Source organism: Artemia franciscana, chromosome 16 (genome assembly GCF_032884065.1).
Source record: "Artemia franciscana chromosome 16, ASM3288406v1, whole genome shotgun sequence".
Classification (NCBI taxonomy): Eukaryota; Metazoa; Arthropoda; class Branchiopoda; order Anostraca; family Artemiidae; genus Artemia; species Artemia franciscana.
In genome coordinates, this window is record NC_088878.1 from 36644732 (window position 1) to 36662581 (window position 17850).

The 17850-nt window shown below is 31.6% G+C and overlaps 1 protein-coding gene across 8 annotated transcripts in view; it reads left to right on the forward strand.

The window, feature by feature from the left end:
• The window catches only part of LOC136037400 (guanine nucleotide exchange factor DBS-like), a 211100-nt gene that overhangs the window by 124627 nt on the left and 68623 nt on the right, over positions 1-17850 (forward strand). For all 8 annotated transcript variants that reach the window (XM_065720146.1, XM_065720152.1, XM_065720145.1 and 5 more), the window contains 3 exons: positions 2525-2650; positions 7608-7759; positions 15627-15747. In XM_065720146.1, coding sequence (XP_065576218.1) covers positions 2525-2650; positions 7608-7759; positions 15627-15747 — 399 coding nt within the window. The remainder of the gene's footprint in view (positions 1-2524; positions 2651-7607; positions 7760-15626; positions 15748-17850) is intronic.

Consider the following 17850-nt stretch of genomic DNA (forward strand, 5'->3'; position numbering starts at 1 on the left):
CAAGGAAAGATCCTCCCACATATCCCCTCAATCCCATACCAAAACCGAAAAAATCCCCCTGAAAACGTCGGTACACTTCCCTATAACCATTACTGTATGTAAACATTGGTCAAAGTTTGTAACTTGCAGCCCCTCCCTCAGGGACTGTGGGGGAGTTAGTCATCCTCAAAGACATAGTTTATATGGTTTTCGACTATGCGGAACAAAATGGCTATCTCAAAATTTTGGTCCGTTGACTTTGGGAAAAAATAAGCGTGGGAGGGGGCCTAGGTGCCCTCCAATCTTTTTGGTCACTTAAAAAGGGCACTAGAACCTTTCATTTCCGTTAGAATGAGCCCTCGTGCAACACTTTAGGACCACTTGGTCGATACGATGACCCCTGGGGAAAAATACAAACAAACAAACAAACAAACAAATAAACAAGCACCCGTGATCTGTCTTCTGGCAAAAAATAAGAAATTCCACATTTTTGTAGATTGGACCTTGAAATTTTTGCTTTGGGGTTCTCTGATACGCTGAATACGATGGTGTGATTTTCGTTAAAATTATACGACTTTTAGGGGGTGTTTCCCCCTATTTTCAAAAATAGGGCAAATTTTCTCAGGCTCTTAACTTTTGATAACAAAGATTAAATTTGATGAAACTCATATATTTAAAATCAGCATAAAAATCTGATTCTTTTGATATATCTTTTAGCATCGAAGGTCCGTTTTTTAGAGTTTCGTTTACCATTGAGCCGGGTCGCTCCTTACTACAGTTCGTTACCACGAACTGTTTGATATAAATTCCTCTAACTTTTTGCTAGATTCAGAAAAATGAACAAATATTAAGAAAGACAAAAAATAATGGAACTATACGCTTAATTATATTTGATTGTTATCAAAATTTGAATATCTTAAGACTTGATTGTCATCATTGGAAGGCGCATTAAATTTAGAAATTTTTGTAGGAAAAATGTTACTTCTCTAGATTTTGAAAAATACATTCCCCTTCCCATATAAAGTTTTTAAACTTTACGCTAAAGTTGGACTCTTATTCTTAAATCTACATTTTAAAACAGTAAAAAACTTTAGCATAAAGAGCGGGGCGTTGAGGAGGAAAAGCCCCTTTCAAATACGGAGTAATTTCTGTTCGTTTTAAGGTTTAATGTCGCTCCTTACTTTCATTTAAAAAAACTTGTTTTTTTTTATTTCTGGATGTTTTTGAATTAATGCATGGTTTGATCTTGGCTCTTCGCACATAAATAATTAAAACGAAATGTGCATATTAATTTTTTGGGGCTAAATGACTTTTTCATAGTTTTAATCGGAAGATTTTCAGAAAAAAGGAGTGAGAGAGGAGGCCTAGCTGCCCTCCAATTTTTTTATTACTTAAAAAGGCAACTATAACTTATAATTTTTTACGAACGTTTTCATAAGTAAAAAATATACGTAACTTTGGAATCAAATTACGTAGCGAACTTCTATATTCGTATATTCGTATATTCATATACTTTAGCGTAAAGAGCGAGGTATTACAAGGAGGTAAACCCCTCATATGCGTAATAATTTCTGTTCGTTTTAAGTTTTAATGCTGCTTCTCACTTTCAGTAGAAAAACTTTTCATATTTATTTTTTCATTGTTTTTTTTTAATAATGCTAGAAAATCCTGCGCCCCCTCCATTGAAAGTCTCTTTCCCCATGAGAAGTTCCTCCATGGAAAGATCCTCCCCGATAATCTTCCCCCCTCAAATACCCCCCCCCCAAACCAAAAAAATCCCCCTGAAAACGTCTGTACACTTCCCAGTAACCATTACTATATGTAAACACAGGTCAAAGTTTGTAACCTGCAGCCCCTCCCACGGGGACTGTGGGGGCGTAAGTTGTCCCCAAAGACATAGTTATTGGGTTTTTCGACTATGGTGAATAAAATGGCTATCTCAGCATTTTGATCCGGTGATTTTGGGGAAAACATGAGCCTGGGAGGGGGCCTAGGTGCCCTCCTATTTTTTGGTCACTTAAAAAGGGCACAAGAACTTTTAATTTTCGTTATAATGAGCCCTTTCGTGACATTCTAGGACCACTGAGTCGATACGATCACCCCTGGGGAAAAGAACAAAAAAAAATAAAATAAAATAAACACGCATCCGTGATTTGTCTTCTGGCAAAAAAAAGCGAAATTTCACATTTTTGTAGATAGGGGCTTGAAACTTCTATAATACCGTTCTCTGACACGCTTAATCTGATGATGTGATTTTTGTTAAGATCGTATGAATTTTAGGGGGTGTTTCCCCCTATTTTCTAAAATGAGGCAAATTTTCTCAGGCTCGTAACTTTTGATGGGTAAGACTGATCTTGATGAAACTTATATATTTAAAATCAGTATTAAAATGACATTCCTTTGATGCAACTATTGGTATCGAAATTCCATTTTTTAGAGTTTCGGTTACTATTGAGCCTGGTCGCTCCTTACTACAGTTCGTTACCACGAACTGTTTGAAAATTGCCCATTGGTTTTAATATTAATTTTTTGACATCCATTTTAGAGCATTGAAAAATTCTCTGACAACGTTTCGGAAATGTCTACCTCCCTGAAGAAATTTTCTCGACGACTGAATGAATCTGAAGTTCCTAATGAAGTTACTACTATCGAGTTTTTACTGTTAAATCAGGTGAGAAATAAATTTTCTTGTTTGTTTTCATATATTATTTTATTAACCAATCAGGTTAGACGTAGTCAGTGGTTGTGAGAGCAGTTGCCCCTTCTCCTAGGTCTGCAAGAGCTATCCCGTATTTGCAAAAAAGTGAAATATATAGAGAAATGAAACGGGGAAGTTAATCCTCCCCCATCTTTGCGTAAAACTCTTGCTAGGCCCGTACCGCCCAAGCAACTTTATAACCATAATCTATGGCGAAGGTTATAAACATCACAACAGCCAGTACAGAATCTGTACTGGAATCAACAGTACAGAATCTGTTGGGGCGCTATTTAAATAAACGTGTTTTTGTTTAATTTTTATCCTAGAGCATTTTTTAAAGGGGGAGGCAACATTACCCCTCGGCACTGAAAGGCCTACCTAAGCCCCTGGGTAATGCTTGAACGTTGAAATGAGCAAAAGAATAAAAATGACATGAAGCCATTACTAGTTTTTCAAGCTTATAAAATTTGCAGAAAGTATCAATTTCTAAACTCTGAAGTGCTTCCTAGGATCCTTTATACTTTTTGAGTTCCCTGGACTTTTCTTCTTTCCTATGATGAAATAACTCACCGGGACAATAAGTTAGTCTTCAATCGTTTTTTTTACCAGCCCCTCTAGCAGGGGCGTTGTTTTGAGGGGGAGTGGCAAGGGTTGCCGTTGTCCCTCAAAATAATTTGGAGAAAAATTACGATTTAGCCCATGCCCCTTGACTATCCAGACATAGACCCTCCCCCCTAAAAAAAATGCTGGAGCTACATGCCTGCCCTCTGGAATTCTCAGCGGTCTCTACCGTACTCTTAAATAATGTAGTTTATATCTACTGTCGTGGTATATAACCCCAACCCCAGGAAAATTTTTTAGAACGCATGCCTGGAACGTAAACGTCAACCACTGAAGTAATTCTATACCCCCAGTATCTTTTACTCTCACGTCAGGATATAGTGATAATGTTAAATAAACATATTTTATTACAATAAAATTAAAGCCTTTTCCGATTTTAGACCCACTTCTCTAGAGTCCTCATTGGTCTATATCCCATTCTTAAACTAATGTAGGTATGTGTAGTACCGTGTCAAATGAGACCCCCCCCCCCCCAAAAAAAAAATGAAACAAAATATTATTTTAGAGTGTGCAATATAATATTATTGTACATATTATATATATATATATATATATATATATATATATATATTATATATATATATATATATATATATATATATATATATATATATATATATATATATATATATATATATATATATATATATATATATATATATATATATATATATATATATATAAGTTGTCTATGTGTGTGTGTCGAGTGACGTCATGTTTGTGTGTCGACTGACGTCATGTTTGTGTGTCGACTGACGTCATGTTTGTCGACTGACGTCACTATAAGGATTGAGCTGTATGCGTCATGAAGTTGTTTGTCGACTGACGTCATGTTTGTCAACTGATGAAATTACATACCGGGACACAAATGACGACCGGAACACAGGGAATATAAATGACGACCGGGAACCTCAAAGAGAAATTACAGACTGGGACACCCGGACACAATTCACGACCGGGACACAGGGAATATAGATGACGACCGGGACATAGGGACATAACTACAACGGGGACGCGGGGGGCACAGGCGGGATATATAAATGACGACCGGGAAACAGGGATTGTTCGAATAGAAATTACAGACCGGGACACAAATGATGACACCGGGACACAGGGAACATAAATGGCGACCGGGACATTCAAAGAGAAATTACAAACTGGCATACCGGGACACAAATGACGACCGGGACACGGGGAATATAAATGACGACATCATCAGAATAATGAGGTATAGATCTGAATACGGATTGTTTTTCCCATGGACAATTATATGTTGCATGTTCAAGAGTCAGTAAACCTGACAATCTATTTATATGCACAGACAATGGGACAGCGAAGAATGTTGTATATTCGCATGTTTTACGTAGTTAAAAACATATATATATCTATCTCTATTCACAGGTGGGACACAGGGACACAACTACAATGACGCGTAACTAATATGGCGCGTAACGACTTACGCGCGCGGGGGGGCTTGGGGGGCGCGAAGCGCCCCACCAATTAGGTTTTGGGGTGGCACGAAGCGCCACCCCAACAGCTAGTATATATATATATATATATATATATATATATATATATATATATATATATATATATATATATATATATATATATTTATATATATATATATATATATATATATATATATATATATATATATATATATATATATATATATATATATATATATATATATATATATATATATATATATATATATATATATATATATATATATATATATATATATATATAAATTTTATTACAATAAAATTAAAGCCTTTTCCGATTTTAGACCCACTTCTCTAGAGTCCTCATTGGTCTATATCCCATTCTTAAACTAATGTAGGTATATATAGTACCGTGTCAAGTGAGACCCCCCCCCCAAAAAAAAAAACAAAAATATTATTTTAGAGCGTGCAATATAATATTATTGTACATATGATATATATATATATATATATATATATATATATATATATATATATATATATATATATATATATATATATATACATATATATATATATATATATATATATATATATATATATATATATATATATACATATATATATATATATATATATATATATATATATATATATATATATATATATATATATATATATATATATATATATATACTAGCTGTTGGGGTGGCGCTTCGCGCCACCCCAACACCTAGTTGGTGGGGGCGCTTCGCGCCCCCCCCCCCCCCAAGCCCCCCCGCGCGCGTAAGTCGTTACGCGCCATATTAGTTACGCGCCATTGTAGTTGTGTCCCTATGTCCCACCTGTGAATATAGATATATATATATATATATATATATATATATATATATATATATATATATATATATATATATATATATATATATATATATATATATATATATATATATATGTTTTTAACTACGTAAAACTTGCGAATATACAACATTCTTTGCTGTCCCATTGTCTGTGCATATAAATAGATTGTCAGGTTTACCGACTCTTGAACATGCAACATATAATGGTCCATGGGAAAACAATCCGTATTCAGATCTATACCTCATGATTCTAATGATTGCCCTTGAGCTTTGTTGATGGTGATTGCTAATCGACCATTCCCTGAGTCGCCATCGTCATTTATATATCCCCCTGTGCACCCCGGCGTCCCCTTTGTAGTTATGTCCCTGTGTCCCGGTCGTCATTTATATTCCCTGTGTCCCGGTCGTCATTTGTGTCCCGGTGTTCCAGTCTGTGATTTCTCTTTGAGTGTCCTGGGCGTCATTTATATTCCTTGTGTCCCGGTGTCCCGGTCGTCATTTATATCCCCCTGTGCCCCCCGGCGTCCCCATTGTAGTTGTGTCCCTGTGTCCCGGTCGTCATTTATATTCCCTGTGTCCCGGTCGTCATTTGTATCCCGGTGTCCCGGTCTGTATATACATTCGTTTTTTAGTTTTGTTTTTCTCCTTTATTTTTTTCCTTTTTTCTTTTTTTTTCTTTTTTAGTTTGTTTAGATTTTTAGATTTTTTAGTTTTTTTATTAGTTTTTAGTTTTTTTGTAGTTTTTACCATTTTTTTAGTTTTTTTAGTTTTTTTTTTTTACTTATGTCCTGGTCGTCATTTATACTCCCTGTGTCCCGGTCGTCATTTGTGTCTCGGTGCTTTGTTGATTGCTAATTTATATTATATTTATATTTATATTTTTTATACTTATTAATATTTTTTTAGTTTTCTTTTTCTCTTATTTTTCAGTTTTTTCCTTTTTTTTAGTTTTTTCTTTTTTAGTTTTTAGTTTTTTTTTGTTTTTTACCTTTTTTTAGTTTTTTTAGTTTTTTTAGTTTTTTAGCTTTTTTAGTTTTTTTATTAGTTTTTAGTTTTTTTTTAGTTTTTGCCTTTTTTTAGTTTTTTCAGTTTTTTTTAGTTTTTAGTTTTTTACCTTTTTTTAGTTTTTTTTAGTTTTTTAGCTTTTTTAGTTTTTTTTCTTTTTAGTTTTTTTGTAGTTTTTACCTTTTTTAGTTTTTTTCTTCTTTTGTATTAGTGTGAAATAATTCAGACGTCATATGCGGACAAACACGACGTCACTCGACAGACAGACAGACAGACATAACCCACAAACAACTTATTTTTATATATATTTATTCATATTTTTTTAGTTTTCTTTTTCTCTTTTATTTTTCAGTTTTTTCCTTTTTTTTAGTTTTTTTCTTTTTTAGTTTTTAGTTTTTTTTAGTTTTTTACCTTTTTTTAGTTTTTTTTAGTTTTTTTAGTTTTTTAGCTTTTTTAGTTTTTTATTAGTTTTTATTTTTTTTGTAGTTTTTGCCTTTTTTTATTTTTTTCAGTTTTTTTTTAGTTATTAGATTTTTACCTTTTTTTAGTTTTTTTTAGTTTTTTAGCTTTTTTAGTTTTTTTTTCTTTTCAGTTTTTTTTGTAGTTTTTACCTTTTTTAGTTTTTTTCTTCTTTTGTATTAGTGTGAAATAATTCAGACGTCATATGCGGACAAACATGACGTCACCTGATCCACACACAGATCCACACACAGACAACTTATTTTTATATATATAGATATATATATATATATATATATCTATGAAAGCTAAAAAAAAGCAACATAAATAAATATCATTTACAACAACAAAAATATTATAACAAATAAAATATAAATATTATAGAAAATATAAAAAATTAATAACAACAACAAAAATATTACTTTAGAGTGAACGTAATAGCGTGTCACCAATGTAATTACGTAGCCCTAATATTTCATTCGGGATGCAGTATTACGTTAGGATTTATAATAATATAGATTTCTTTTTTTCCAGAGCAACGATTACTCTCAATTAAAGGAAGAGATTGGGAAAATTAAGAGACAGGGAGAAAGTCTCCAAGAGCAAATTAAAGACTCCGGAAATGAGTCCAGCCGGAACCTTGAACTTAGTCCAAGTCAGAAAATTAATTTGGTCACGGTTGAAAGGTAATAATTCTTTTTTCTAGGAAGGGTCTTGGACGAATATATCATAGTAGTGGGTTATTAAAAGGACCGATCTATGGCGTTGTTGACTTGACTCGATAAGGGGACTATAGAAATAAAGAAATGATTAATCATTTCAAAAATTCAAACTGATTGAGTTTTACCACTTTTTGAACCATCATCAACTTTCAACTTTTCCTAACTTTAATACTTTAATTTTTTAAAACCTTTTTGACATTTTTCTTAAATAAAAAGCCTTTTTATCTTTTTTGTAGCTTATTTTAACTCAACCTTTTCATTCGAGTTTAATCAATCCTGAAAAAATAAATGGAGAGGTGTTGTCATTATTTTAGTGACGAATTAGAAAACACTCAACTAACAACAGCAAGGGCTGGATCTGGTATCTAACCCTTAGAGTGGGCTATCTTTATTCACCTCTAAAAGTCTTGACGGTTCGTCTTTTCAAATTTCCTGAGTTTCCATATAATTCACCTGTTTTTTTGGTTGTTTCGTGAATTCTGCCCCTCTGGTATGTAGCCTAAACTATAATGGATCTCTCCTATCTGACATAGATGCGCACAAGTTAAATCTTCTAGGGAATGGATGGGGGCTGTTAAAACTAACGAAGAGTTTTGAACTTTTTTATAACCAAAATAACTAAAATATAATTAAAAACGTGTATAACTTTTAATAAAACCGTGTATAAAATTAATAAAATTATTAAAATTAATAAAACGTGTATAACTTTTAAATTTAAAAATTAAACTTTTTAATGTAACTTTTTTATTTTAAACTTTTCAATCTATAATTAAAAAACAAAATATTGAAAACAATACAACTTTTAATAAGACAGTAAAACTTTGTTAACAAGAAAATGGCACAAATAAATAAAAAGTCCAAATATTTTGGCTTTTCGTCCAGTAGCTTTTATCAACGGTGAAAAAAAAAACTGGCTTAAATAAACATGCAGAACGAGACGGAAAAAGAAAAAAGAAACATACGAACACTTCAGAGAAAATAAATAGAACAGCGAAAGAAAACTAACGTTTGAAAAACCACAACACATTAACAATAAGACAAAATTAACTGCACTCATATTTTTTTCTTCTTTTTATGTATGTTGACTTAAGCTAGTTTTTGCTTTTTTATTTTTATTTTTAACTGTATATAAAGAATGATGAAACCGAAATATTTTAACTTTTAATGTTATCTAAATTTCTTTTTTTTTGTCTTCATGAAGGTTAACTGTTTTATTAAAAGTCACTTTCATTATAAAATTATAAATATCATAATATACCATTATAAATGAAAAGGCAGTGTTGGCTAGTAAAATATTCTTCTTATAAGTAGTCTTCTGTTTCTGTATGTGACTCAATATATATATATATATATATATATATATATATATATATATATATATATATATATATATATATATATATATATATATATATATATATATATATATATATTTATATATGTTTTGTTTACTCCGAAATACGTTAGCCAATTTTTTTTTCTCACTTGCAAAATAGTTGGAAAACGTAGACCGTGATGTCAGAATTCTCAGAATTCTCGTGATTTCAAAGGAATACCTTTACTTAAAATCAATACCAAACTAACAACAATTAGTAAAAAAAATATCTTTAGCTTGTGATTTATTGAAATTGAATAAAACTGACCCTCAAGAACTTCAAATGAGTACTTTTTTATCAAACAGTTCGTGGTAACGAACTGTAGTAAGGAGCGACCCGGCTCAATAGTAACCAAAACTCTAAAAAATGGAATTTTGATACCAATAGCTACATCAAAAGAATCGCTGGTTTTAGCATTTTAATGCTGGTTTTAAATATATAAGTTTCATCAAGTTTAGTCTTACCCATCAAAAGTTACGAGCCTGAGAAAATTTGCGTTATTTTAGAAAATAGGGGGAAACGCCCCCTAAAAGTCATAGAATCTTAACGAAAATCACACCATCAGATTCAGCGTATCAGAGAACCCTACTGTAGAAGTTTCGAGCTCCTATCTACAAAAATGTGGAATTTTGCATTTTTTGCCAGAAGGCAGATCACGGATGCGTGTTTATTTGTTTTTTTGTTTTTTGTTTTTTTTGTTTTTTTTCCCAGGGGTGATCGTATCGACCCAGTTGTCCTAGAATGTTGCAAGAGGGCTCATTCTAACGGAAATGAAAAGTTCTAGTGCCCTTTTTAAGTGACCAAAAAAATTGGAGGGCACCTAGGCCCCTCCCACGCTAATTTTTTTCCCAAAGTCAACGGATCAAAATTCTGAGATAGCCATTTTATTCAGCGTAGTCGAAAAACCTTATAACTATGTCTTTGGGGACGACTTACTCCCTCACAGTCCCCGTGGGAGGGGCAACAAGTTACAAACTTTGACCTGTGCTTACATATAGTAATGGTTATTGGGAAGTATACAGGCGTTTTCAGGAGGATTTTTTTGGTTTGTGGGAGGGGTTGAGAAGAGGGGGATATGCTGGGGGAACTTTCCTTCGAGAATTTGTAATGGGAGAAGAAAATTTCCATGAAGGGAGGGCAGGATTTACTAGCATTATTTAAAAAAAAAAACAATTAAAAAATAAAAGTGAAAAAGCTTTTTCAGCTGGAAGTAAGGAACAGCAATAAAACTTAAAACAAACAGAAATTATTACCCATATGAGGGGCTCACCTCCTTCTAATACCTCGCTCTTTACGCTAAAGTATTTTCAGTAATTTCAACTACTTATTCTACGGCTTTTGTGATTCAGGGGGTCATTCTTAATGAATTGGGATAAAATTTAAGCTTTAGTGTAAAGAGCGAGGTACTGACGATGGGGCGAATCCCCTCATATATGGAATAAAAACATGAGAATACAAAAGTTCTTTACGTAAGCTAATTTATAAGTTACGTAAATCTTTTACCAATAAAAAGATTCGTGAAAAATTAAAAGTTCTAGTTGCCTTTTTAATTAACCAAAAAATCGGGGGGCAACTAGGCTTCGTCCCCCGCTCTTTTTTTCTCAAAATCATTCGATCAAAATTATGAGAAAGCCATTGAGCCAAAAAAAAAAAATATGCAAATTTCGTTTTGATTATTCCTCTGCGGAGAGCCAAAATCAAAACATGCATTGATTCAAAAACGTTCAGAAATTAAATAAAAAAAACAAGATTTTTTAACTGAAGGTAAGGAGCGACATTAAAACTTAAAACGCACAGAAATTACTTCGCATATGAAAGAGGCTGCTTACTCATCAACGCCCCGCTCTTTACGCTAAAGTTTTTTACTGTTTTAAAAAAAAGAATTGAGAGAAAGAGTCAAACTTTAGCGTAAAGAGCGGGGCGTTGATGAGGAAGCAGCCTCTTTCATATACGAAGTAATTTCTGTTCGTTTTAAGTTTTAATGTCGCTCCTTACTTTCAGTTAAAAAAACTTGTTTTTTTTATTTAATTTAAATATAAGGAATAAGCTCTCATATTTTGTTAGAAATATTGAAAAAAATTCAAATATTGTTGACGGTCTTATTTTGTTTACTTGTGTATCCTTTTCTATCTGTATACACCCCAGTTGATTTGTTCTTGTGTGTTCACGCGCTCCTTAGATAAGCTTAAGCTTCAAAAGCACATGGCATTGTGTTTGCTGTGTTGTATTTCTTTTACCCGGAAAATGTAATCCCGGAAAACGATGTATTCTTTTTATAAATTTTTGTGTGATATGTCAGTAAACAAAGGTTTTCAATTGGAAAACGTCTCTCCCTTATTGAAGGAACTTCCGTAATTTTCAAAAGAGAGTTTTGTAAATAAAAAAAATCTGCAAGAAATCTCGGACAAACTTTCCCTTAGACAAAGGTTGTCTAGGACTCAGCTTACCTGATTTCGGAAAGTTCTCAAGAGAATGAAAAGACATACCATTAATTTGAAAAAAAGTAGTAAGAATGCATAAAATGGTACAGACCAGATAATTAGTACGCTCATGCGAAGGAAACTGATCTTCCTCCCCGAGAAGGAAAAAAGATAGTGCCATCTACTTCTACCCATCAAAGATCAAAAATTATTTTACTTTACATAAGGCTGAAGATAAAACCCACTTTTGCAAAAAAAATAAAGACATTTGTATGTTTGTATTTTCTTAAATTAGCGTATTTTCTGCTTCCTAACTATTCATACCCCACAAAAAAAAAATACTGTTTTAAAGTCGTAGGTAAATCCCAAAGAAAGTTATCATATATATATATATATATATATATATATATATATATATATATATATATATATATATATATATATATATATATATATATATATATATATATATATGATATATATATATATATATATATATATATATATATATATATATATATATATATATATATATATATATATATATATATGAATCAAATGCAAGCTTTTATTTGAATTCTTCTAGTTTTGAATTATAGTGGTGCTAATTAAGTGGCACTAATAGTTAATATATATATATATATATATATATATATATATATATATATATATATATATATATATATATATATATATATATATATATATATATATATATATATATATATATATATATAAATGAATCAAATGCAAGCTTTTATTTGAATTCTTCTAGTTTTGAATTATAGTGGTGCTAATTAAGTGGCACTAATAGTTAATTCTTCTTTCCAATTACAGCCATTTTAAATTGCCACAGTGCCCACAATGTTCATTAGCTTTGCTTTTGTCAAATTTTCAATTGTCTTTGGTTGCTTGGTTTCGCCTGATTAATTTTGATAAAAATTAGTAAAATTATTATTCGGTTAAATTTAATTTCTAGTTGTCGCTTAACGAATCTTAATTTGGCAAAGAATAAACGATGAAAAAAGGGATGAAAAGTTTAACTTCTTCTATGATGTTTCATTGTAATTAATAATAAAATTCTTTTCAGGCTATAATAGATACTGACGTTAAAACTTAAAACAATAATTGTCTTATATACAAGTGGGGTGCAACTTCTCTTAACTTTTTGTCACTAAGGGTTGACTAGTCCTTTCATAAAATCACTTTAGGTTGTAACTAGTATAACCGGTTAGAAGGTACAAGCATTTTAGTTAGCAATGTCTTTTTAAAAGGTTTGGTTTAAAATATTTTACTTTTGAAAGCTAATAAAACTAAATTGGCATTTTCTTTTTCAAAGCTTTGGGATAGAAACTTCAGATTATTATTTCGCCTCAATGGTGCATTCAAGAATCATTAAAATTTAGAGATCAAACTTTAGTGCAAACAGACAATTTTAGGGAGGATACCCCCCTAATACTTCGGAAAATTTTGTTCGTTTTATGTTTTAACATCATTAATTGCTGTTGTTTGAACTTAATTGTTTGGTTTCCCTTTAATTTATATAATATTATTTTAATACAAAGTTCAGGGTTAGTCTAAATGTTCCGTAATTCACTATCTGCTTCCGACCCCCCAAATTTTAGGCTAAATATATCTTTTAAAGAGCAGCACTCTAGGAAACGAGAATTTATGTTGGTGCATTTGCTTTTCATAATAATGCCTCAAGGCAGTCAAAGGGCTTAATCCCAATAACGGGTTAGAATCTTAAGTGGAAACTTTCAGGGGATATTGAGTGCGATATTGAACTAAATCAAAAAACAATATGGGCATCAAGGTTTTCAAAGGGACTTAGGGTCTCGAGAATCACTTAGGGTATTAAGCTGAACTTTTCTAGAAATGCTGAGTATAATATGGAACTAACCAGAGCGCACTATGTGCATCCAGGTTGTCAAAAGGGCGTAACTGTTAAGTCCCAAGAACATTGAAGGGTTTTAAGTTGAAACTTTCAGAAAATGATTAGGGGGATAATGGACAAAATCAAAATACACCATGTGGATCCAGGTTATCTAAATGACGTATCTACAACATGTTCGAAAAGGATAAAGCTATTAAGTTAAAACTTCTGATGAATGGTTATTACTTCCCTTACCGCCCCTATACCTATGAAAGAATATTGAGTCATTTGCACATAAAACCAAATATATTTCAAAATTTCGTCTATTAATTATAACATTGAAAAATGTTGTAATTAACATTTATTTTCACAAACAAAATTTTTACAAACATTAACAAAATTTTCTGTTAAATAAAATCTTTGTAATAGCTGAAGTTTTCCAATAATCGACGTAATTATAAAATTAAACATTCAATTTTATTTTCATAAGTTATTTCCAGTCATCACAACTATTATGGTAATTTATGGTGATATTGTTTTCAACAAAACTTAAATAACACAATAGTGTTCAGAAAGTTTAGAGGTTAGGGTATTACCACTTCTCGTTTTGTAGTAATTTATGTTAGTTTGAAGTTTGACTGGATTATTCATTTTAATCTCTTTGTAAGATTAATTTAATCTTCTATACCAGCATAAATTGCCTTTATGTTTGATGTTATAATTTATTTTGAATTGCTTGTCAATTTGAATTTCATTTATTCATTGATAGTAATTTCTGGTCGTTTTTAGTTTCATTACTTATAGAACTTTATTTTTGCTGATCTTAAGTTTCATTTAAACAAAAGAAAGCTATTTTTTTAACTGAAAGGAAAGAGCAACATTGAAACTTAAGCCAAACAGAAATTATTCCGTATATGCGGAGGCTGAGGCTGCCCCCTCCTCAATCCTTCACTTTTCACGATGAAGCTTTTATACCACAGTTTAACACCACAAAGTTGTAAAAAGTTTTAATACCACATTTACACAAAATATTAAACTCCCGACAGAGAGAAAACTCGACAGAGTCGGGAACAAAAACACTTAACTCATAAATTTAAATTAACTGTACCTCTACTAATATTCCATGCACACGCAAACACACACACACACACACACACATATATATATATATATATATATATATATATATATATATATATATATATATATATATATATATATATATATATATATATATATATATTTAAACCAAAATCTTTAATTTTCTATTTTAAAGACTCCTCAAGCCACCGAAAAAAAAGCTTGGTTTTAAAAAACTTTCTTTTTCCGGAAAACTTTGTTAAATCCAATAAATAAAAAGAGCAATTAAGCTTATGTTTGTCTCACTTAAAAAGACTTGACTATTGAGGAAACCAAATTATTTTGATAAAAAAAGAAAAAAGAAAATTAAACTTTACAGCGGCGTGTTTCTAGTTTGTAATTATTTCCCTATTTGAAACACCAGACATTATTCATAATGGGAAGCTCTGTTAAATTGTATGTTTTTTTCTATCTAATGTTTTTGGATTTCTTGCAAGTTTTTTTGCCTCTTCTTTTTAGCTAAACGTTTGACAACAAGCGTTAAAATCGATAATTTTTTATTGCTGTTCTTTTTCCTTCTAAATTTTATTAAATTAGTTTAATCGGAGGAGTCGGAAGGCTGAAAGCAGATAATAAAACGTTTAAAGTATTTATATTTTAAAGTTTTAACATCTACGTCTTTAAGCTCTGCTCTCCGTTGGCTAGAATTAAAACTATTTTATATCTAATTGTGTTAATAATAATAATATACATACAAAAATGGATTTTTTTTCGTGACATTATGATGTAGCCTACCTCTTAAACCTGAAGTAAACACGGAAAATTTTAACAATGAATATATCTTAGAGCTTTAAAAAGAATTTCTTGTATCTTAGTGTTTAGCTTTCCTTTAAACTCGAATATTTTTTGTTTTGTTTTTCATTTTACGAATCTGCCTCAGTTTTTTGACTGTGTTTTGTAAATATTGCCAAGTTAAAGCTGAGAGTGCATTTACTTTTTCTTGCGTCTAAGTCTAAATTGCAAGTCCTCAATACTTATTTGACAATGCTGCCTGAACCATTTCGTATACATTTTTACAGATATTTAAATGAAACCAAGGAACTAGACATCTCCCTAGACACTGTTTGGCGAGGTCACGAAGGACAGTTGCACCAGGTTTTATTACTCCGACGATTTGAAATGGACATCAAGGAATTGCAGGTAAACTATGGATTTGTATTAAAACATCGCTTTTATCAGCTTCTATCTTCTTCGTCTTCTTCTTTGTGTTTTTCAGACTTACGAGATTAACTGACCCAAATGGAATTTTGTTTTTCTCATAGACGCATACAAAGAGTATAAAACTTATAAAACTGGAAACTCGTGCTAGTGTCGAAGAGAATGAATAGTAACACAATCTGTGTTCTGTTGACAACAAGAATTTGGCAATTTACCCATTGTTGGGTGATTCAAAGTCTTTTCAGGTGATTCAAAAGGCAGTCCAGCTTAAATTCAACTACTCTAATTAATTTGCCAAGATGTTCTCAAGCTAACCTACCTCTAATTTATGCAAACTGTATTTTGACTTAATGAACTAACAGGCTATCCAATGAGCCCTCCCTCAAAATTATATGATTATCTGTTTTGAGTATGAGTGCCCAGGACAAAATAAAAATAATAGGTACACTGAAAACCAATCATTTTTTACTAAGTCAATGCTCTTATGTTGGCTATATCAATATTCAATATGTATTTAGGCTGCATTTAGTCAAACAGTTCGTGCTAACGGACTGTTGTAAGGAGTGACCCGGCTCAATAGTAACCGAAACTCTAAAAATAGAAATTTTGATACCAATAGTTACATAAAAAAAATTGCATTTAATGCTGATTTTAAATATATAAATTCCATCAACTTTATTTTTACCCATTGAAAGTAACGAGCCTGAGAAAATTTGCCTCATTTTAGAAAACAGGGGGAAAACCCTCCTAAAAGTCATATAATTTTAAAGAAAATCACATCATCAGATTGAGTGTATCAGAGAACCCTACCGTAGAATTTTCAAGCTCCTATCTACAAAAATGTGGAATGTTGTATTTTTTGCCAGAAGACACATCACGGATACGTGTTAATTTATTCGTTTGTTGTTGTTTTTTCCCAGGGGTGATAGTATTGACCCAGTGGTCCTAAAATGTCGTGAGAGGGCTCATTCTAACGGAAATTAAAAGTTTTAGCGCCCTTTTTAAGTGGCCAAATAAATCAGAGGGCATCTAGGCCCCTCCCACGCTCATTTTTTCCCAAAGTCACCGGATCAAAATTTTGAGATAACCATTTTGTTCAACATGGTTGGAAAATCTAATAACTATATCTTTGGGGACGACTTAATCCCCCACAGTCCCCGAGGGAGGGGCTGCAATTTACAAACATGACAATTGTTTACATGTAGTAATTGTTATTGGGAAGTGTACAGACATTTTCAGGGTGATCTTTTTCTGGTAGGGGGTTGGGAGAGAGGGTTACGTAGGAGAATCTTTTCATGGAGGATTTTATCATGAGGGAAGAGAATTTCCATGAGGGGACTCAGCATTTTCTAGCATTACTTACCATTATTTAGGAGCAGCAATAAAACTTAAAACGAACAGAAAATATTACGTATATAAGGGGATTTGTCTCGTCCACAATACCTTGCTCTTTACGATAAAGTATTTCTAGTAATTTCAACTATTTATTCTGCGGCTTTTGTGATTCAGGGGTCATTCTTAAACAATTGGGACAAAAATCAAGCTTTAGTGTGAATAGCGAGGTATTGAAAAGGGGTGAACCCCCTCATAAACGTAATAAAATATACAAATATAGAAGTTCGTTACGTTAGTTAATTCGTAAGTTAAGTCCATTTATTACTAATAAATACGTTCGTAAAAAAAAGTTCTAGTTGCATATACAAGTAACCAAAATTTAGAGCACAACTAGGCCTCCACCCCCACTCCTTTAAAAAAAAAAAATAGTCCAGTCAGTACTATGAAAAAGCCATTTAGCACAAAAAATAATTAATATGCAAATTTCATTTTGATTATTCATGTTGGATGAGCCAAAATCAAAACATGTGTTAATTAAAAAACGTTCAGAAATTAAATAAAAAAAGTTTTTCAACTGAAAGTAAGGAGCGACATTAAAACTTAAAAAGAAGAGAAATTATTCTATATATGAAAGGGGCTGTCCTAAACGTTAAAGTTTGACTTTGTCACAGTTTACGTTTTAAAAACAATACAAAATTTTAGTATAAAGAGCGGGACGTTGAGAATGGGACAGCCACTAGGACAGCACCC